This window comes from Carassius carassius, chromosome 15, assembly GCF_963082965.1.
Source record: "Carassius carassius chromosome 15, fCarCar2.1, whole genome shotgun sequence".
Taxonomy (NCBI): domain Eukaryota; kingdom Metazoa; phylum Chordata; class Actinopteri; order Cypriniformes; family Cyprinidae; genus Carassius; species Carassius carassius.
This window is the reverse complement of record NC_081769.1, coordinates 17,712,482-17,735,236: the sequence shown is the minus strand read 5'-3', so window position 1 is coordinate 17,735,236 and position 22,755 is coordinate 17,712,482. Positions and strand designations below refer to the sequence as shown.

At 36.7% G+C, this 22,755-nt stretch overlaps 2 protein-coding genes across 4 annotated transcripts; both read left to right on the top strand.

Annotated features, from left to right (window-relative positions):
* Positions 1–408: 408 nt before the first annotated feature.
* znf384b (zinc finger protein 384 b) lies at positions 409–10,776 on the top strand. 3 transcript variants are annotated; one of them, XM_059567701.1, is made up of 11 exons: positions 409–759; positions 1,665–1,723; positions 2,456–2,661; positions 2,777–2,866; positions 3,379–3,518; positions 4,287–4,360; positions 4,975–5,199; positions 8,658–8,825; positions 8,904–8,982; positions 9,734–9,892; positions 9,988–10,776. In XM_059567701.1, the coding sequence occupies exons 3-11, from the start codon at positions 2,553–2,555 to the stop codon at positions 10,318–10,320; spliced, it is 1,377 nt and encodes a 458-aa protein (XP_059423684.1). In that variant the 5' UTR covers positions 409–759; positions 1,665–1,723; positions 2,456–2,552; the 3' UTR covers positions 10,321–10,776. The 3 variants fall into 3 exon arrangements, with proteins under 3 accessions (XP_059423684.1, XP_059423683.1, XP_059423685.1); XM_059567700.1 differs by having other exon boundaries at positions 449–759; positions 2,430–2,661; XM_059567702.1 differs by lacking the exon at positions 4,975–5,199 and having other exon boundaries at positions 468–759; positions 2,430–2,661.
* A 905-nt stretch (positions 10,777–11,681) lies between these two features.
* On the top strand, positions 11,682–20,512 carry gnl1 (guanine nucleotide binding protein-like 1). Its single transcript, XM_059567699.1, has 12 exons — positions 11,682–11,887; positions 14,537–14,690; positions 14,807–14,943; positions 16,672–16,823; positions 17,596–17,667; positions 17,938–18,130; positions 18,223–18,321; positions 18,406–18,588; positions 19,243–19,421; positions 19,527–19,701; positions 19,834–19,968; positions 20,243–20,512. The coding sequence occupies exons 1-12, from the start codon at positions 11,815–11,817 to the stop codon at positions 20,491–20,493; spliced, it is 1,803 nt and encodes a 600-aa protein (XP_059423682.1). The 5' UTR covers positions 11,682–11,814; the 3' UTR covers positions 20,494–20,512.
* The last annotated feature ends 2,243 nt before the right edge of the window (positions 20,513–22,755 follow it).

Sequence of the window (22,755 nt, the reverse complement as noted above, 5' to 3'; positions counted from 1 at the left end):
ATGAGCGCATATTTTATTAAATAATGAATCATTTGCATAATTAAACATAACAATTTAGAAAACTTGTAATACAAAAAATGTTTGCAATTATCAATGTAATCATTTAGCTGAGCAAGTTAGTAGGGCGATAGCTTATTTTTGTTAATTTTTTTTTCCTATTCACCTGCAGTCTCCGTCTTGGATTAGATATATTTTTAAATCCCCCGATGTTTCCCTGGCTATTGAAAATTTGTACATTTCCCACTAATTTTTAATCGGGAAGGTTCTTGATTGGACATACATTGTTGCGTAGTATATATATATATAATCTGAAGGACTAGAAAATTGAAAACAGGACTAATCTTTAATCTGGACCTTGTGTATATTTGTTTATATATAGATTTTTTTCTTAACAATGTGACATTTTGCCATCAATAAATTCAAGATCTAAATCTTTGTTTTCATAAGATAAAATAGTGCAATTTAGTTAAACAGGATAGTTGGTATCCTAAAACTATTTTCCTGGACATGTTTGACCTTACTGGGCGGAAATGACGTCAGGACGCACGGGCATCGTTCGTGCCGATCAGGAGGAAGTGCTGTGTAGACAGTTCGGCTAACTCCGTGAGAAAATAAAAAAAAATAGTAAGAAAAAAAAAAAACACAAGGAAGGAAAAAAAAACTAATTGAAATTCTTCAATCGGGGGGGTTCGGAAAGACTTCGCAAACTACCCTGATCGGAGGAAATCCCCGGCGGGGAGTAAAAGTCTCTGAGATCTGGTAATCAGTCTTTATGTTTCACTTTGAAGCTTGTTTTTGGCTGTTGATGTGAGCCGCTGGCGCTGCTGTCGCCCGATCGCCGAGACTCAAATGCCGGAAGTCTGCGTAAAACCGCCTGGGTCCCAGCGTCGACGTTTTTTCCCTACTTGTTCTGTTTTTTTCTATCGTTTTTCGCCTTTCCTTTTTTTATTTTATCAGGCAGCAGCGTGAACGCGCGCGGGTCACGTCATGCTTTGGGCTGCAGGTCCGCCTTCGTCATCGATCAGTAGATTCGCCGCAGCCTGTCAATAATATTCAGATATTTAGATGGGATGGGTTATTGGTAGATAAATATTTGACAATTTCTAATGTAATGAAATAACATGATTTTACAATAATAATAATAATTTTAATAAAGAATAAAGCAAAGCGCATTCTCTTTTCTGCAACAACATGATAAACGCATCCCCTAACGCTAGATAAACACAAGAGTTAATGTGAACCCGCCATCTGTAACAGTATATCTAAACACACAGACAGGCTTATTTCATTAATTCTGACTTATTTTGAACCAAATCAACTGACAACAAGTCAGACTAACTGAAATGAACCTGGCTTATTTGGTAAACTTTTTTTATGAAACAGACCCCAGCTCTTCCTGGATCAAATTTCCTGCCATATTGTCCAATTACAGTCATATTGTCATATTGTCCAATTACATATATAATTGTGGTATTGAAAGTGTTGATTATTAAAATGTGCGTTTACTGTTGTTATTATTTTCTTTGTGAATCTCTTTATATCCACTACAGATAAATGTATAATGTATAACTCTGTCCCTATCCCTGACCTCTCACTTTAAAAGGTCAAAGGTTATAGTGTGTGCACAGTTTTTGCTTATCAAAATGTTTACTTTCTTGTGTCAGGGCTGATGGAGGATTCCCATTTTAATTCTTCATATTTCTGGTCCCCTGTACAGGGACAGGTAAGCTCACTGATATACACATTTAAACTGTCTACATTTGAATTGTATGCCTGACCTGTGTTAGCAGTAATATATTTCAAACTTAATGTATTTTCATGTTTTATATTGTATTTTACATTGTATACACTACTGTTCAAAAACTTAGGATCAGTAAGAGTAAAAAAAAAAAAAAATCAGATAAAAAAAAATATATTAATTAAAATTGGTAATAAAACATTTTACGATGTCACAAAAAATGTATAAATGCTGTTCAGTTTCAAGTAAGTACTGTTTTTTTTTATTTCTATTTATCAATGAAATATTAAAGCAAAAATAAAACAGTATAAGATCATTTACATAAGAATTGTTAATTTCATAAGAAAATGAAGCAGCACAACTGTTTGCACCAGATCTGCATATTAGAATGATTTCTGAAGTATCATGTGACACAGAAGACCAGAGTAATGACTGCTGAAAATTCAGCTTTGACATCATATGAACAAATTACATTTTTAAATATATGAAAAAAGAAAAAAGCTGTTTTAAATTGTAAAAATATTTCTAAATTTAACTTTTTTAATTGTATTTTTCATTAAATAAATGTAGCCTTAGTGAACATATAAGTTCTCTTTACCAAAAACAAAACATAATAAACTTACTAAACCCAAACCTTTTTATATATATATATACAGTTTTTAACAAATAACCAAATGTTTTTGTCTTTTAGATTGAGAATGCTGTATTTCTCAATAGGGTAAAAGAGCAGCTTAATCAGGACAAAGGCCCCACCTACTCGCATGGCCCCTCCCACTATCCCACCACAGCAGTGGTGGCAGTTGCTGGGGGTCCCATGGATACAACGACAGCAAGGACACTAAAACAGGGGCATGCACAACTGTCTCAGTCCTCACACAGTATCACAGTGTTGCCAGTACCTCCTACCGGCATCATGACGGCAGGTACCATGCCTGTGTTTATTATTAATCACTACTGATTACAGGGCTTTCTCGGGTTAGTTTATTTGCACTTGCTTTCAATTTCATAAATCTTCCATCGCTGTCTCACCCTCTCTAGCGGGTCTGGTCACTCTGGTGTCTCCAGTGTCATCTGCTCAGTCCCTTATTCCTGGACATCCATCCACCACCATGATAACAGTCCAGACTGGTAATGCACCTTATTTCACATAAACATTAACATGCACACTCTATGATTTTGCCACAATATTGCTATGTAAATACTTTTTAGCATTTCCTTCTTTTCATTTTGATTATATAATCAAAATGATGTCAGATGTGTTCACAAGAAGGAGCCGCCATGACTTTCATCGTTTGCTCTGACATCTTTTTTTTTTCTTTGCAATATTGTGTCCCGATATTTACAGTAATTATGTTTTATATTTTTGCTATCCCATGTCTGTCAGTTTTTTTTTCTTGTGAAGTGACATTGATGTGTAGGAAAGGTGCTTGATAAGTTTATCATCATCATCATTATTATATGAATCTTGTACCCAGCTTTTCAAGCGACCTTCATGGGTACATGTCTGTCTGCATTGCTTGGCATTATTGCACTCTAATTTTGTGTGTGCAATATGCCTGAAACAGGAACAGATACACTTATTGTCTCATCAGTCTTGGCTCACATAATTAAAGCATTTTACTCTTGCATGACTTCACCAGACAAGAAAAATGACTCTGTGCCCTGCTCACCGGTTATCATCCCGTTACCGTCGAAACGAGGCAGAAAGAAGAAAGAATCACTCCCACTGGTTGGCTTACCTACTGGGACAGATCCCTTGATTTTGGGTCTTTCAGGACAGGTATGAAAACAATGCATATAGAGGAATCCTTATTGACATTGTGTAAGTGATTAGCCCAGATAAGATTTTTTTTTAAGTTTTTATTCTTCTCATGGCTGCATTTAGTTATAAAACTGTGAAATACTATTACAATTAAAAATTTATGCATTTTAATATACTTTAAAATGTAATTTATTCCAGTGAATCCTTTAATGTTTACCCTGTGAATAAATCAGCAAAGCTGAATTATCAATCTTAATTGTCAAATGATTGTACAGAAATCATTCTAATATGCGGTTTTTGTGCTCAAGAAACACTTCTCATTATTATCAGTGTTGAAAACAGTTGCATTTTTGTGGAAGCTGATAGATTTCTTTAATAAATAGAAATGTTCTCCACTTGTCTCACTAACACAGTGTTCCTCAAATCTGGCTCGAGAGATCCACTTTCCTGCAGAGTTTAGCTCTATCCCTTATCACAAACCTGAGTTTGCTAATCAGTGTCTTCAGGATCATTAGAAAATCAAAGCTAGGTTTGTTTGATTAGGGTTGGAGCTAAACTCTGCAGGAAAGTGGATCTCGCGAGCCAGATTTGAGGATCACTGCACTAACACAAGCACTCTATTCTATTTCTATTTTATCTACTCTTCTTTTTATTTATTTAAAAAAAACTTGACCCTCTAACACTTGCACTCTCAATTATTATTTTCTTTTTATTATAAACAATGATCGTCCTATATAATAATTAATAATCAATCATTTTTTCATAATAAATTAATTTTCTCTGCAGCATCATCCTGCCAACCCTTACAGTCTGTCTCCAGAAGAAGGGCATGCTGGGAAAGAGGGTGGAAAAACATACAGGTAGGACTTTCCAGGAGGACATTGGCTCAGCATGCACTCAGTGTGTGTTTCTTACGATCTATTAGAAGATGCGGAGACAGAGGCAGAGATTCCTATGTCACTTCATTTTCATACTGCAGCAATGCATGGCCCTCCCGGCCAACACACACACACGCTGGCTTAAAGGCTTCGCAGTGTGCATATCTGCGTGTTTGTCTGCTTTGCTTGAGTAGAAAGCGTGTTATCTTTTTCAGCAGCATGTGCAGCCTCATCTACACAACTACACACAGACACACTCCTGTCACCCGCTTGTCACTCCTGTCGCTCATTCATTGCCCATCTGCACTTGCGTTTCTGGCTTCACCCTCTCGTTTTTCTTTTCTGGAGCCTAGAGTCTACGATTTCCTTCTGGATCGTTCTCTATTGACCTCTTAGTCTCTCACCCTCCTGCTTGTGTTGTCTCTTTCTCGCCTGTTTGTCGTGTCTCATGTTTCTCCTTTCACTATTGATGGACCAAGCTTGTAACTTTCCTTTTCTCTTCGTCCCGTTTCCATTTGCACTTTGTCTTCTGCCATATTTTCCTTTTCTCTTATCCCTCTGTCCTCCCCTTGGTGTGTGTGTTTTTCTTTCTGTAGGTGCCGGATGTGTGGTTTGACGTTCTGCAATAAATCAGACATGCAGCTGCACTCCAAGTCGCACACGGAGGTGAAAGCTCACCAGTGTCCGCACTGCTCCAAATCCTTCGCTAACACCAGCTACCTGGCCCAGCACATCCGCATCCACAGCGGTGCCAAGCCCTACACCTGCTCCTACTGCCAGAAGGCTTTCAGACAGCTCAGTCACTTACAGCAGCACACACGGTATTCAGCACCGCACCTTAAGAGTGTGTGTGTTTGTGTGTGGGTGTCTGTGGCAAAGCAGGCGGGTGATGGAGAGTGTGTGTGGTGGTCCTTCCTCGTGACATGATACACACTGATATCATACTATGCTTCAATTCACTTTTGTCCAGTATTGTGTAGTGTATTGATGCAGCAATATTACAATTCTGGTCAATCCTGATGTTTATTTTTATTTATAACCAATAAATGGCTGATATTACAGCTCTGTACTTAAAAAAAATGCAGCACTCAAATCATTACTTATAAATGCATCACATACTTACGCTGCATCACAAAAATATAATGTATAATGTAAATAATGGGTATTTATTTTAAGATTTGCTTAACTTTTGTCAAGTATTGTGCAGTGTATGGATGTAGCAGTATTAAAATTCTGGCCGATCTTGACAGGATGATATTTATCTTCAAAAATGACAAAGCCAATAAATAGCTAATTTTAGAGTTCAATACCATCGGACAAACAAACTAACACATTTAAATCAATAATTATGTGCTGTCAGTCAATTAAAAAATTTACTAATAAATCACAAAAAAAAAAAAATTCTGAAATTAATTGTGATTATTCCTACCTAACAATAAAGTTTTTGAATATACTTTTATATTCCAGTAATTTCACATTCAATTTTCAAGTTAAAAAAAACATAAAGACAGTATATATGTAATATTTGTTTAATGGAATCCGAAATCCAGGTGAACATCACTGATACCAATACTACTGATGTCTCTTATTAAATTGTTCTTTTTTCCTAATATTTAACCAGTGACTATAACCATTCAGCATTACAGTTTATTTGAGAACTATCAATCTTAACATTCATTAGACTTTAAAAAATAATAACTTTTAAAAATTAAAATTAACTTAAAACAATCTTCACAGAAACCCAATATAAAAAATGTCATATTTACATGTGCCCTTCAGCAAGTAGGTATAATTATCAAACACTGAATTCTTAATATATATAAATCCTTAATGCTACAGAAGTTATTTATTTCCTCTTTTTTTGTTCTTTGATTAACAGAGACCACTGTATCTTGGTTATTAGATTATTTGGCTGCTATTACTTTAAGAGCTGCCGCTGCTGAATGCGATGCAGATCTGACGTGCATGCTTGTAGTTTCATTTACACTTTAATATGAAATCATACAGGGTATGAGCAAAATATTATGTCTGACAGAACAGGAAATTTTCTTTTTACTTACATAAGGCCTGACAACATTTCTTCTGACTGTAGTTCACTGTTGTTTTGCTGAAGCTCCTCATCACCTGTAGCTTTTCTGCTTTTCTCTGAGGCGAAGTTGGAGTGTGCATCTGTAAAGTCGCCAGTTTGATGTGCTCATAAATTCATTCTATGGCTAATTAAATGCTGATCTTTCTAGAGAAAAAAAGAGAGACTGAAACAGCAGTTGTGAGTGGAGTGGTTATGAACTTAGCATAAAGAGAAACCGTTTTAACAATTTATTTTAGGCATTTTTCCCATTTATTATGATAGGACAGATCAGAACTGACAGAAAACGAAGTGAGAGAGTGAAAAGGGTGCTGGGATCAGGAAAGGTCCTCTCGTCGGGATTCGAACTCGGGACACCCATAGCGCAACGATGTTGTATGTCGGTGCGCTGCCTAAAAGGCTGTCGGGACCGACGAGAGAAACCATATTAGATACATTTTTCTCACACCTATTTGCAGCCACCTGGAGGTTATTGTATTCTGTTCTTTTGAACATTAAATGAATAAACATTAAAATTATTGGTACTAGGACCAGTATTGCAGTACTGTCCTTCGGATGAGACGTTAAACTGAGGTCCTGTCTCTCTGTGGTCAGTAAAAATCCCAGGAAAAGAGTAGCGGTGTGACCTCGGCATCCTGGCCTGTTTCACTCATTGGCCTCTGTTCCTTACAATCCCCATATCTGCTGATTGGCTTCATCAGTCATCACTCTGTCTCCTCTCCACCAGTAAGCTGGTGTGTGGTGGGCGTTCTGGTGCAATATGGCTGCCGTCGCATCATCCAGGTGGATGCTACATACTGGTGGTGGATAAGGAGATACCCCCTGACAATGTAAAGTGCTTTGAGTGCTTAGATAAGCGCTATTTCAATGTAAGGAATTATAATTAATATTATTATTGCGGGCCGCTTGTGAGTGTGCAGAAGAATTCGAGAGAGATACATAATGTATTTTTAGGGCTGTCAAAGTTAAGATGTTAACTTAAAATATTTACTACATATGTAAAACATTAAAAATGATAATAATATAATCATGTAAAAAGTGCTTGACAAATCTAAATTTATTCTAACAGCATTATTTTCTTAAAAGCCTAATGCTAGTGTCAGAGAGATTATATATATATATATATATATATATATATTTCCCCATTTCCAAAGCAGTAGCTGACAGTGTTTTCAGCCCACTTCATGAATAACCGACAAAAAGCCTGCGTGGTTAAAGTGCTTCTTGTGACCTCCGCATTGTGCTTTCAGTTGTGCTCCATCTAGCAGTTTTTGAACACAGACAAGTGCTCTGGGTTTCTGCCCTCTGAGACATTCTGCAGTTCCGTTGGAAAGGTTGGCATCAGGGCCTCATCCGCTCTTGCTTGTTGCTATAGCAACATACTCTGATGATAGTTTGCTTATATGTAAGTTTATGTGTAATGGACTGTGTAATTATATACCACAGTCTTTATAATGGCGCAGTTGATGTCACCATGTGTAGTGGGTAGATTACACATTAAATCTGTCTCGCTGATGTACTGGCGAAAAAATTGTTAGAAGAAACTAAAACTTTTCAGGTTTCAAAGAAGGACATAAATAACATTTTATGTTTTTTTTCTTTTCTATATTTCCCTTTCATTTCTTTCTCTATTTGTTTAATTTATTTCTCCTCTGGCACACTTTTTATTACTTCAGACTACTTAAACTTTTACACCACACTGTGGAGCTTTACACACACACACACACACACACACACTGACTAAAGGATTGAACTGAAATTGCAGCTGTCAGTGAAAGCCCAATTCTCTTTGACTCTACATTATCGTCCCATGGCAGTGTAGAAGTTTTATGAGGTTCTGCCCCGCTCTGAAATAGAGGTCACACAAAGGTTTTGTCCACTCCTGATCACACTTGGACATGGGATTGGGCTCTGCTGCTCACAGAGTTCCTGTGAGGATTTAGTGCTAATGTTTTTTTTTTGAGAAATGGATCTGCCCTTTCTCTGACCTCATTCAAGCACCTACCACACCACTTCCAATTGTCTTTGAAATACACTTTTGACAATTTTAGCAGTACTGATAGAGACCACCTGAGAAAGGTCAGCAGAGTGAGTGTAGATATAAAGAACATTGTTATGTCAAATATTTGTGTAGTGTGTGTAAATTATTGAATGAGCCTCTGGGTAAACATGTTGGTCTTTCCTTCTTTGCAGAAGCCACACAGAATCCAAACCTCACAAGTGTGCTCACTGCACGAAATCATTTGCCAACACAAGCTACCTTGCTCAGCATGTACGAATACACACAGGAGTCAAACCTTACACCTGTAACTACTGCCAGAAGACCTTTAGGCAGCTCAGTCACTTGCATCAACACCACAGGTACCACACAGGATGTGTTTTCTTTTCAGTTGTTTTTTTTTATTTTTTCTTATCTCTTGACATTTTGTGCCTGTTCAGGATCCACACAGGACACAGGCCATACAAATGTTCACATCCTGGTTGTGAGAAGTCTTTCACTCAGCTTTCTAACCTGCAGGTGACATACTCTCTTTCTGTATTTAAATATATAAAGGCAATTTTTTAATTGTTTTCCTAAGTTTTCCTTTAAGGAATAATGTGTTTCAAAAACTGTATACTGTTTTTCCATTAATTGAAGGTTAAGGGTGACTGAGTAAAGGATGTGCAATTCAGTTTTTGACGTAGAATTGAGTTTTATCTTTAGGGTGCAGAATTGAAATTTCAGTTTCTATAAAAAAGTACAATTCGAATGAATTGAAATTTAAAAAATATATATATATTTCACCTTGAATAGCCAAGTTCTTTAGAGCGTTTTCAAACTTTGAATGTTGCTTGACACATTTTTAAACAGTAGTATATATAGATGAAAGGATTAGATCTTTAAGTCATTCTGATATAGATTCCAGTATTACTTCCTGCGGGATGTGTGGCCAATTCAATTTATATTCACATTCATTAATTGAAAGGAAGACAATTCTTCTTCAGTTCTTCTTTTACAGTTCTTGAATTTGGCAGAACCCTCCTCCAGCAGTCAAGCAACATTGTCAGTAAATAGTGACACATTTTTACCTGTTCCTTACACTAAACTAATGTAGTCCTTCAAAACACTTAAAACAAATAAGGTTGTTTCAGGATGGTTTTATGACCCTCCCTTCCACTTTCAGTGTTTGCAAATGAGCAGCTCTGATTTTGGCAGGTTTGGAGCAACATGGTGTTAGTAAATCATGATTTTTTGGGTAAACTTTAATATTTCTGTCAATCTTTTACAGTCTCATCGGCGTCAGCACAACAAGGACAAACCATATAAGTGTCACCACTGTAACCGTGGTTATGTAGACGCAGCCAGCCTGGAGGTTCATCTGTCCTCTCACACAGTCAAGCACGACAAACTCTACTCCTGTGGTTTATGCAACCACACATATACCTCGGTACAAACATCAACGCCCAATCTCTCACCATAAATGAGCAGCATTTCCGATTCTTTTTAAAAATGATCCTAATATGTATCTTTGTCTGTCTGTAGGAAACATATCTGATGAAGCACATGCGAAAACATGCCCCAGATATGCTTCCGTCTTTACCCGGATCAAACCAGCAGAATCACAGCCCCGGTCGCGCAGGAGAAAGTAGCTCGGATGGAAACAGGCAGAGCCAAGCTGAGAGGAGCAATGCCTTCATCCAGCCAGTCGGTGTGCCATGCATATTCGACTTGAACCAATACAAACCAGTACCTTCTGCAGATGTGCAGTATAAAACTGTCAGTGTGTCTGACATCTCCCCTCACAAAGACCTCTGCATCACCGTGGAGGCTTCTGCCATACAGGTGGAGCACCTAAACGCACGAGGAATCCCATGAAACTTTGGAGGTTAGAAAAAACTTTTGTAATCACTGAGATCCACACAGAGCCGTGGATATTGAATGACTTTTCTTACTCGATACCTTTTTATTTGTATAAAGGAGCAAGTGGATTTAAATGGACAAAATTGAAGAAAACAGACTTTTGTAATTTTTTTGTAATCTGGATCTTCCTCTAATAAGCTTCCTTGAAGACTGTTGCTGTTTCAGTGGGTACCCAGCTCATATCTTGAGTCTTTTGCAGAAAATTCTGGTGTATCTTGTTTGTATGAATGTCTGCATCTGTAGTTGTTGGTACGATCACTGCACTGTCAACATTAATAATGTTACTGTCAATGAGAACGGAAGTATTTGGTCTTGCACAGTATGTATGGGAATTGTTGGTCTGTTTTTGCTTTTAAAAAGGGAAATTTGTTTGCAGTTACATATGTTAAAAAACACGTATATAAGGTTAAAAGATGTACTGTGTGTGTGTGAATGAAAAAAGGACAACAGTAAAAGATGTTGTGTGTCAACTAATGTTGTTGGCAAATGTCCTAGATGGTGTTTTTCTTGTTTAGTATTTCCATTTGCAGATGTCATGTAATACTCAATTAATACATTTATAGAATATATAACATTCTATTCTAACTACTGTTATCAAAATAAATGTTAACATGCAACAACCTCCAGGAATGAACAAAATCAGATTAGTGTACATTAACCCTTTAAAATAAGATTAAAAACAAATTATTGCTTCTAAAGTGCCTCCTTGTGATTATCTGTTTTATAATCTGTTGACTTGGTCAAGCTTGGTTTTTCAATAAAAAAATATTTATGGTATTAACGAGTAGTATTGTCATTTTATAATAACTAAATCATTAAGTAAGAATGTGGAATATTATTCTACATGTTTTTTTTTTGTTCCTTCAAAAGCAACAAGGACCCTTTAAAGAATAGAGTTACTTTATTGTTTGTAGATTTTGAACTTTTGTAATAACATTTGTAAATTCCCTCATGATTTATTGAATAACAGTTGTTTGTCAGACGTCAAAGAAACAATGGATTGAATTATTTGTGCTTAACTTTGTATACACTTTCAGATTAATTTGTAGTTAATTATATTTACATTTAAGACAAATAATGGTGTTTCTAACGTCCCACTGTATAACAGTCAGTTTCAATTACGTGACAGACTGCACCACTAGTCAAAAATATGGGGGTCAAAATTACTTACTGCTTCATCGTTTGACTTTAGTAAAACGGTAATCGCATGAAGTGAACGGAGGTAATAAAAGAACAGAGAGCAACTGAACATATTAGATCGAATGTATTTCTGACACCTGGTGTTGAATCCCTGAAGACTATAATGGTGGCGTCCACCCCGTCAGTGGGCGGCGTCACAGAAAAGTCCACGCGAGTAACGGAGAAACTTCACGAATGTAAATATTAAGCGTACAAGGAGGATACGTCCTCGCGCATTCTCTCTGTTTTCTTCTTTAGATTAATGCGAACATGCCACGCAGAAAGCCTTTTAGTATCAAACAGAAAAAGAAGCAGCTCCAGGTGAAACGCGAGAAAAAGAGAGGTGGGTAACTTAACTAACGTTAGCTTAGCCGAGTTAGCGCGCCGCGATCTGAACGCGCTCGCAGACGTGCTACATTAGCCACGTGACGCACTGTCTCATGATTTATATTCTAGTGTCTGGTAATGTAAACGGGTTCCCCCATATTAGATCATTCGTTGAGCTACTATGCTTCTGCAACTACTTTGTGTGGTAAGTTTGTTGTGCTAAGTTGTAACCAAACTTGACCTGACCAAAGCATTTGGCCATTTTTATTTGTGTGTTGCAAACAAGAAGGAACGCTGAATTTCTCGCTCAGCAACAGTATAAATGTATCATAAGTGAGCTTGATACGGTGTTTGTGTGCAGTAAACTCCGCTCCTGACAGATCGAACATTATACTCCCGAGCAGTTATGTTTCTATATAACGTTAGGATACATTTCGATTTTGATTTGTCAACTGTGAAAGGAGGTGATCATGACACGCATTTAGAGCAGCTCGTGTTTTGCTGTAGTTGGCGCTTGTGTTATGCGGTATATAAGTGCGCAGACTCAGCGTGAAGTTACGTAACACAACACACTAAAGCTAACTGCTAACTGCTGTAAGTGTTCAGGATCCTATACACAGCAAAACCAGCTAAAACAGGTGCATATGAACTAGTTAATAATTTCATAATCATGCCATCAGTGTAAATCACACTGCACTGTTCTTATAGGAACTATAATGACAACAAAGTGTTAATTATGGAGGCATATGACTGGTTTCTGAAGGTGCTTTCACAAATTAAGGCCTTGAAAGGTCTTAAATAAGAGTAGAAGTCTTAATATCACAAAGTCATGGCATTAAATATTCCACACACATGCATGCATGCGTATATTTAAGAATAAATTTATTTATGTTGTTTATTTTATATATATATATATATATATGTATGTGTATATATATATAGATACGTATATATATATAGATGTGTATATAGATATGTGTGTATGTATATATGTGTGTAAAATTTTCAAAATATACACTACGTGTGTATATTTATACTGTATATAAATAATAAATATATAAAGTACACACATTATGTGAACAAAAACTTTTATTTTGGATGCAATAAATCGTTTGACAACCCTATTGAACCCTATATATTATATACATGTATATATTCAGTTGTGCTCATAAGTTTACATTACCCCTGCAGAATATGCAAAGTATGTTAATAATTTTAACAAAAGAAAAGAGTTCATGAAAATCGCTTGATAATTTTTTTTTGTACTGTCCTGAATAAGCTATTAAACATACAGATGTTTATATATAGTCTCCAAAATAAAAAAAATAACCGAATTTAAAAAACGACCCAGTTCAAATGTTTACATACCCTTGAATCGTAATCCCCCAGCTCCTGCACATTCTTTGGTTTTCCAGCATCTGCATATTTGAATTTTTTCCAAAAGTGACTGTATAATTGAGATCCATCTTTTCACACTGAGGACAACTGAGGGACTCATACTTTAATATTTACATGCTTTACTTTACTACTATTAAACTATTACAGAAGGTTCAAACACTCACTGATGCTCCAGAAGGAAAAACCATGCATTAAGAGTTGGGGGTTGAAAACTTTACTTATTTTGACTTCTGATAAACATGTAACTATCTTCTGTAGTCTTTGAAGGGCAGTACTAATTGAGAAAATATGATTTTTAAGCAAAATGAGAAAAATGTACACATCTTCATTCTGTTCAAAAGTTTTCACCCCCAGTTCTTAATGCATGGTTTTTCCTTCTGGTGCATCGGTGAGCATTTAAACTTCTGTAATAGCTGCATATGAGTCCCTCAGTTGTCCTCAGTGTGAAAAGATGGATGTCATAATCATACAGTCACTTTTGGAAAAGGTTCAAACATGAAACCGAGAGATGACAGATGTGTGTACCTGCATGCTCTGTTGTCTCTCTTTACAAACAGTTACTTCAAAACAGCAATTTTACCACCTCGTTGCTGAGGAATATAATGTAACAATCTAGTATATAGAGTATTTTTTTAATGAAAATCATTGGAAGCACATACATTTACTTAAATTCTAATGCTTAAAAATTGTTGCTAATTCAACTTGAAGTTTTGTTTTTTGATAAATTTAACTAAATTGATTCCATTTATGCTCAAAACAAGAACAAACATCTTAAAGTGGAGCATGATTTTTTTTTTCATATCCATTGTATCTTCATTTAAGAATTTTTAGATTCTTAGATCAGATTTGCACTGGAAAACAAGACAAAAATACAGAAGAAGAATTGCAATGTGATCAGAAGGTACAGAAGTGGTTGTAGCTATTTTTATTTGTCAAATGAATTAATAAGTAATGGAGATCTATTGGAAGTTGTATTTTCAAACTTTGAACCATTGCTGAGACGTTTTCATTTACATTTACATTTCGATCTATTCTTTGCATTGTTTTCGATTTAATCTTTACATTATTCTTTAAATCTTTACTTGGTCTTAAAGTCTTAAATTTACCTTCATAAAACCTGCAGAAACTCTGGATTGGAGGTACAGCATGTTTTTCACAGTCAATGGTGTATAATTAAAAAAGGAAGAAAAAAGGAAGATGTTTATGACAGAAACCACTCTTTAAAGCTTCTGAATGTATGTGTGTGTGTGTGTGTGTGTGTGTGCAGGAGAAAACGGTTCAAGTCACAGTAGCCGAAATGCCAGTGTGGAGCGAGGACCTGGCAGAGACAGAAAGTCAGATACATCAGACAGTGAGACGACAGACATCAGGAGGATCAACCATCAGCCTGGCACCAGAGAGAGCAGATATGACCCTAACAGGTGAGTCAGGACAGGTGAAACAGTCAGTCCAGGCTTGTCTTATTAATTCAACATGAGATGTTTTGACAGGGTCATGTATCGTCCTGTTTGTTAATCTTATAATGGCTTGTTTGCAGATTCCGTCTGCACTTTGAGAAGGAGAGTAAGGAGGAAGTGGAGAAGAGGAAGAAAATAGCGAGGGAGAAAATCCTGAAGCCAGTGGCAGAAAAGGAACTAGAGATTGATATGTCCCAGATCTACCCAGAAGAGAAAGGTATTTATGCTACTGTGTAACTTAAAGTGGTGACAGAGTGTCGGGATGCATTGATCCGATACTGGCATTTTCTGCCGGATCGGGTATCGGTCAGACGAGACTGATCCAAATCCCATATTGTGCGTATACTATTGTTATTGTTAAGCCTCACAAAAGCACAAAACATTATAAAGCACCATAAAGTCACAGTCCAAGTATTCTGAAGCCGTTCCATAGTTTAATGTGAGGTACAGATAACTTTTAAATCATTAAATTAAAGTTCATGTAAACTCTTTTCTCCCCTGCGGCTGTCTGTCATCCTCCATTCAACATTCAAACTGTGCGTCACATTCGGTTACAACGGTCAAAACAGTGACACTCTCTTCAAGAGTGCACAGTAATTGAAATTGAAAATTGTTAAAAGAAAAGGCTCAATAAACTATCGCACCGATATAATACACTACACATCAATATCTCTTTCCTTTGTGATTTGAACTTCTCTATTCATAGCATTAGATAAATAATCTAATGTATAGCACAATAAAAGAGGCAGCAACATATATTAGATAGGACTCCTCTATCTATCATATGTTGCTACCTTTTATTACTGTGCTATGCATTTAAAAGAAATGTCTTTTAATTTTATAGTTTATATGTATTTATACATTTTATAAAGTTTTTTTTTATTATTATTGTATTTTACAACAATACAAAGAGCAATGTGTTACATTTTACCAGATTTAGTCCTACACTTATTCTCTTTTATTTGTTCCCCACTAAATAGTTATTTCACTAAATGTTTAGACTTTATAAAATTGTGAACTCATGATATTTCTGGACTAACTTTTGCAGGTAAATTATCCATGAACCTAGTTCATAATAGTATTTTTGTCATAGATTATCATATTTGTTATGTTATTTTTCATTAAAATGATGTTGTCTGTATTTAGTAGATCGTGTTTAACACACAAAAGAGTGACGATCAGGTCAACTTTTGATTAAATGGATAAAAAGAACTACGCTGGTATCAGAATCAGCCGATACTCAGAAAATTTTGGATCTGTTCTGAAAAAATGGTAACGTTGCATCCCTAACAGAGTGTTATGAAAATAAACTTTGCATTTGAGGGAATTGCTGCAGCATCTGTGACAAAAAAAAAAGAGTGCAGAGTGTGACTTTTCTGTCAGATAGATTAGTCAATGACTTGTCAAAAATGCTGTGTCTGTTTACATCCATTTACTTTAAATGAGATATTTTTGAGAGATATTTGCAATATTAAAATTCTGTGCATTTTTGCCTAAACCGTCGAACACTAAAATACACACAGACTGCTGTTCAAATTTTTTTTTTTATGTTTTTTTAAGTCTTATATTCTCACCAAATTTGCATTTGATTAAAAATACAGTATGATTCCCATACTTGGAATTTGAAATCTGAATTTTACCCATCCAAGTGCGCGCACACACACACACACACACACACACAGGCACACCATGAACACACACCCGGAGCAGTGGGCAGCCATCTCTCTCTCTAACCATTAGGCCACAGCTGCCCATCTATTTAATGCATCTTTGCTGAATAAAAGTATTCTTTTAAAAATAATAATAATCATACTGACCTCAAACCTGTTACCCATTTTGTCATCAAATTACCAGCAAAAAAAACTATATTTTGAATTTTACCGTGATACTGGTTTTGGTCCATGTTGTTAAATCTTACTTCATTTCCATTTTAACATAATAACAGGCCTGGATTTCCCAAGGCGGCCCTCATGGCATTACAACATGCAGCGAGAGGACTTGCTGCGGAAAGAGGAGAAGTCATTTCTGGAGTATCTGGAGGCTCTTCACTCCAAAAACCCACCCGGTACCCTCAGCCACTTTGAACACAATCTCGAGGTGAGGCATGTTCTGTCTGAAAACACCACACTACTGAAGTACAAAATAAAAATAAAAAGTTTTTACCAGCAAACAGAATTTGATTGCTGCTGATTCAATAGCTTTTTTTATTGAGCTTAAGCATCTGTTTGGCCAGACAGTGCTGGAAGCAAACACTGTTAAGTGTTCAGATTCACTGGTTTATGAGCCATTGCTTTTCTCAAGCTATGTGACACATAAAACTGTTGTTTGCTTGGTGCAAAAGGAGAAACACTTTTTTTAAATGTGCAAAAGGAGCAACACTTTTTCAACCGTTAAAATGTATAGCACTAATTAGTATGCATTATTTGGTTTATTAAAAGGCTTTATGATTCCTTATTTGTTTTGAAAATCCTTCAGACAACAGATACACCGCAATATTGTTCAGATAATTTTAAGGCAAACAAGCTTTTGTTTTCTAAGAAGTCATAAGCGTGCATCTAAATGTTTCAACCACTTAGCTGAGCAGAGCACTGGATCACAGTCAATTCATTGTTTTTAACGCTCTACAATTTTCAGATAGTTTTGGATTAATGTATCAAAAGGAGACCATAAAATGCCAGAGCCAAAAACCTCTCAAGTCATTATTTTACCTAAAGGGGGCAAAAAGACTACAAACAAGTTGGCTAATCCTAAAGAATGTGACTAACAGATTAAGGGTTCATTACTGAAATTCAGACAGCCTGAATAACAACTATATATAAAAATTATACTTTTCTACTGCTGTCTGACTGACTGACTCTTTCTTTCCCAGACGTGGAGGCAGCTGTGGAGAGTAATGGAGATGTCTGATGTCATTCTACTCATAGTGGATATCAGACACACAGTGAGTGTGCGACTGTGACGCCTGTTGAAACTTTTAGCAGTTTTCAAAAGATCATCAAACTTGCATAGGCTTTACTCTAAATGTTGGAGTGTCAGATTATGCAGACTGAAGTAATAAAATCTCCACTAGGTGGGGCCAGAGATTGTATTACATTTAATCTCAGAAAACTCACTTTTTGTATTGTGTTAAACATTTTGAACAAAAGAAGGGTGCTGTGGACGCTAGTGTAGCATCATTCAGTACAAGCAGACATTATCACTCTGTCTGCAGGTGCTGCAGTTTCCTCCTGCTCTGTATCACTACATCACTGGTGAGTTAAAGAAGTACATCATCCTGGTGCTCAATAAGGTGGACTTGTGTCCCGCCCCGCTGGTTTTGGCATGGAAACACTACCTGACTAAACAGTTCCCACGCCTGCACTGTGTCTGCTTCACCTCCCACCCAGGACAAGCCTACAGCACACGTGAGAGAGTCTTACCAGTATCAGTGCTTTATCTACAATATGACCGAACAAAATAGACAAGAATAAATCCCCTTCATCTGTACTCTCTGCAGTTCTACAGAAGAAGAGGATGACGAAGAAAGCAGGATGGAATCAGGCTGGAGGACCGTTTCACATCATGAGAGCGTGTCAGGAGATCACAGCAGGAAGAGGTTAGACAACTTCCTCCTAGACAACAAAATATCAGCAGTGGAAATCAAAGGGGAGTAATAAATGATGATGGTTGTTATTTATAGTGGATTTGAGTAGCTGGGAGAAGAAGATCCAGAGGGATGCTGTTGCTGTGGGAACGGAGGGTGATCAAGCTGATGATGGATCGGAATCTGTGTTGATGGAGCATCATAGTGACGTTGCCATGGAAATGAACAGCCCCACGCAAGAACTTTATAAAGATGGAGTGCTAACATTGGGCTGCATAGGTAAAAGCCTGAGATTAAAGTTTGAGATTTAATTGTGCACATCATTATTAAAAAAAAAGTATGTTCCTTCATAATCTTTAATCCAAAACCGCTGCTACAATATCTGTTTTCTCATCACATGCATTGGCACGAGGTTGAGAAAATAACCTCCCTCATAGCAATCTGTCAATCGAATGAAAAAGCTGAATTTAGCAAATAACAACAATGAACAAAATCAAGTCACGCTCTACGTTCATTCAAGAAGCCATTTCACTCAAATACGTGTGAAAACCGAGAAGAAAAGATTATCATGATGCCCATTTCATGCTAAAACTGAACCAGTATTGTTGTTCAACATCAATATCAGTTACATATATCTTATTTGAAGTATCTTCTCCTTGATGTGTACATTTAAATTCATTATTTAGTTTAAGGGTGTATTCACACTAGAAAAGTCTGTTAGTTCACTTGCTTTGGTCCGGACCAAATAAAATATGATTTTTTTTTCTTTTTTTTTTGGTTCGCTTTCACACTGCCCTTTTTGCAAGTGAACCAGAAACTGTAAACAAAACCACACGTGTTCTTAACCTCATCCATTCATTGGTTTATCCATTCAACAAGTTAGTTTGGAAGCAGACCGAGACCACCTCTTCAGGTTTTTGGCACTTTCTCCAGGTTTTCCTAATGTAGGCAAATCTTCAGTGCTGAACAGTCTTGTCGGCAGGAAGGTCGTGAGTGTGTCTCGAACCCCAGGTCACACTAAATATTTCCAAACATACTACCTCACTCCCACTGTTAAACTGTGTGACTGTCCTGGGCTTGTCTTCCCTTCCCAAGTGGACAAGCAACTACAGGTAAAACCAGCATGATTCTGTATCATTTATGAAAGTTAAGTCATCCAGTCTGTGTTTTATGTTTGTTTGTGTGTGTGTGTGTGTGATATTTATCTTTTCAAATAGATCTTGGCTGGTATATATCCAGTGTCCCAGCTCCAGGAGCCTTACAGTTCAGTAGGATACTTGTGTGAACGGATCGACTTCCTGCCTGTGTTAAAGCTGACACATCCTGACAACAGCCCAGAAACCCCAAAAGACCCCAAAACACAGGACTGGACGGCATGGGACGTGTGTGAAGGTGCTTGTGCTTCATATGGCACCATTCATTTCATATTTAACATTTAACTGGAGGGAGAAACTTGGAGAGCTGAAGGTGTTTTTATTGTAAGTTTCAATAGTCACATTTGTTTTTCTTTATTTTTTTTTTTAGCCTGGGCCGAGAGGAGAGGGTATAAAACAGCTAAGGCAGCCCGTAACGATGTCTATCGAGCAGCCAACAGTCTCCTGCGTTTAGCCATCGATGGACGGCTGTGCCTATGTCTGCGACCACCTGGATACAGTAAAGGTCAGAGGTCAAACCACTATCGTTCATGTCATCCACCACTCATGACCAGATTTGATGTGTAATTTCTATGTTTTCAGAATATTGTAGCACTAACATTTGTTTTTGGTTTGCCCAATTTTGAAAGTCATTTTTAATAGCAAACTTGGAAAGACTTTTGTAAGATGGACCCCAAAAATATTTTATTACATTGTTGAATGTTTCATCTGTATCTACCATGTATTAATAAATTAAGAAACTACAGCAGTACTTTTAAATACAATAACTATTTCTTCAGATGAATGGGAATCACACCCAGACCTGGCCGAGATCATTGCTCTTCAAGGTAGTAAGGAAGAAGAGGATGAGTGTGGTGACAGGGAAGACGACGAGGGCGAATCCAGTTCTGAGCTGGAGGAGGACAATGATCGGGATGCCGACGATGATGAGGATGCTGATGGTGATGATGAAGATGATACCGTGAAGGCTGACAGGAAGGGCCTAACTCTCAACATGTTCACTGTGCTGGGAGAGAACAAGTGTGAGTGAGGGATATGATCCTTATACAGCCCATCATATAGAGCACAATCTCCCCATTCTAATTTTTATTTTTTTTGCTGGTTTTGTCTATTTTTAAGCCTCTCTGTACCTTCCCTGCTTTTCATATCAGAAATGTATCAAAATGTTTGGAAAACTTGTACCTCCTGCATGCAGCCTTTTCCCTTTTTGAGAGGGCAGAAGGAATGTCTGTACAACCAGTGATTGTGCAATTAGTGTTACTAAATAAATATCAATCATCGATCTCAAAGCAGTGATGCCAAAGGTCAGGTGAGGTCAAAGGTCACTGCTTTGACCTCCAACAGTGAGTTGCCCATGTGAATGTATTTTATCCTCAATCTCAGTACCATAAATCTCTGCATGCAGGGCAGAACCAGCCGTGTTTGAGGAATCGAGATCAAGGCCAGGGACAGGCTGTTGACTTCAGAAGATTGTTCTGATAAAAAGCACTTTTTAAAGCAAGCAGCAGCAACCAGCAGTCTTTTATTGTTGAATACTTTAATTTCTGAGCAGATATATACAATTATTATACAGGCAATGAAGGTGTTGTTTAGTGTTGCGGTGGGAGTGATGTTCTATGCAAAGTTTACAGACCGGAAAGAAGTGTTCCAGTTATAGAAGTGGGATTGTGTAACGCACATTACACATGCACACTAACACAAGCCACTTGAAGATTTTATGTTGTTTTGGACTAAAAAGTGCATTTGTTTGAGAGTGGGTTGGTTTTGAAGAACTCAAGTTTGTGCACTTTTGCTATAGGACTCTGGTAACAGTGATGATGTGCAGAGATACCGATACAAGGGTGCTGGTTTCCTGCTTTTCAGCCTTCTGTCCTGCAGCCCTTGTGTAGGGACTTCATGTGGGTGTGTCTTTGTTTGTGTGGGTGTGATATTGTGTGGATCATTCTTTCTTTATAAAAATGTTATTATACAGAACCAGCCCTCTGCAATAAATATGTTCCCCTGACTCTTTTCTCATTATTATTTTTGCACAAGAGGACACAGCTACTAATGTCTTTACAAACAGTATGTCAGAATGTAAATGATATATTGTAATTAAAAGTATAATGTAGGCATAAATAAATGAAAGCTAACATTTACACTGGAAATGTATACCTTGACATTTTAATTAAAGAGCAAATTAACATCTAATAAACCAATCACAAAAGTGTTTCACCTTTTTTCACAATACAAACTTAAGAGCTTGGTTATAAAACTTAGCATTTACTGTAAAAATTAATTTCAAATAAACTATTAAGAGATACATTGTGCCTAATAATATTTGCATTTATGTAAGTAGTTTGCTATACTGTTCTAAAGAGCTCACTGAGTTACAAGCTGTCAGAATTTATTTTTATTTTTGGCCGTGTAAATAACAGCAACTGCACTGAATGGCATATTTTTGCTCAGTTTAGGCCTCTCATTATAAATAAGGTATTTTTGTCCTTCACAAGTGTGTGCTCTATATTCTCACTGTATCATGAGCCATAAAAGCCTGGTATCAGATATGATACTCAACAAAAACATATGCAAACACTTATTTATTTTAGATTTTGTGTGAAGTTATGGTTAAAAAAATAAGAAAACTTAAAAATGTTTCTATATATAAATTAATAAGTCCAGCATTACAGAGTTAAAATCACTTTGAAAACTCAACGCAGTTATAAATTATGTCTGTTTACCATTTGTTTACATAGAAATACATTTAAAAAGGTGCAATGGAACACAAAAATATGTTCTGCATGAACCAGTTTAAAACAGTTGGAAAAGCAAGTGGTTACCTCATTTGTCTGAGAGAATGCGGTTTCTAAGAATCTGTTATCAAGGTAAAGAGTAGCTGCTTTAAAGAAGCTAAATTTAAGATTTAACAATTTTGCTCGTTACATAATTCCCAAGCTTCCAATCAGTGTTTTTTCATAGTCTTAATTACTATTATTGTAACATATGGAAAATAGTAATCATAAAGAATGAGTAGGTGTGTCCACACTTCTGACTGGTACTAATTATGAGCTTTACAGCAACACACTTAGGACATAAAACCTTTGAAAATCACTGGCGATGAGATCACATGGCACTGCAGCCCATCACATCACTAATCATCATTTCCCGGCAGTAAACACTGCAGCATTATCGAGACAATGAAGCATTCCTGTCTAATTTGAATATTGCCCCACAATCAGGAAATCAAGTCATGTAAAATCCTTCATGTGGACTACATTATAATCCATTTCTAATTAAACGGGGAATACTTTTA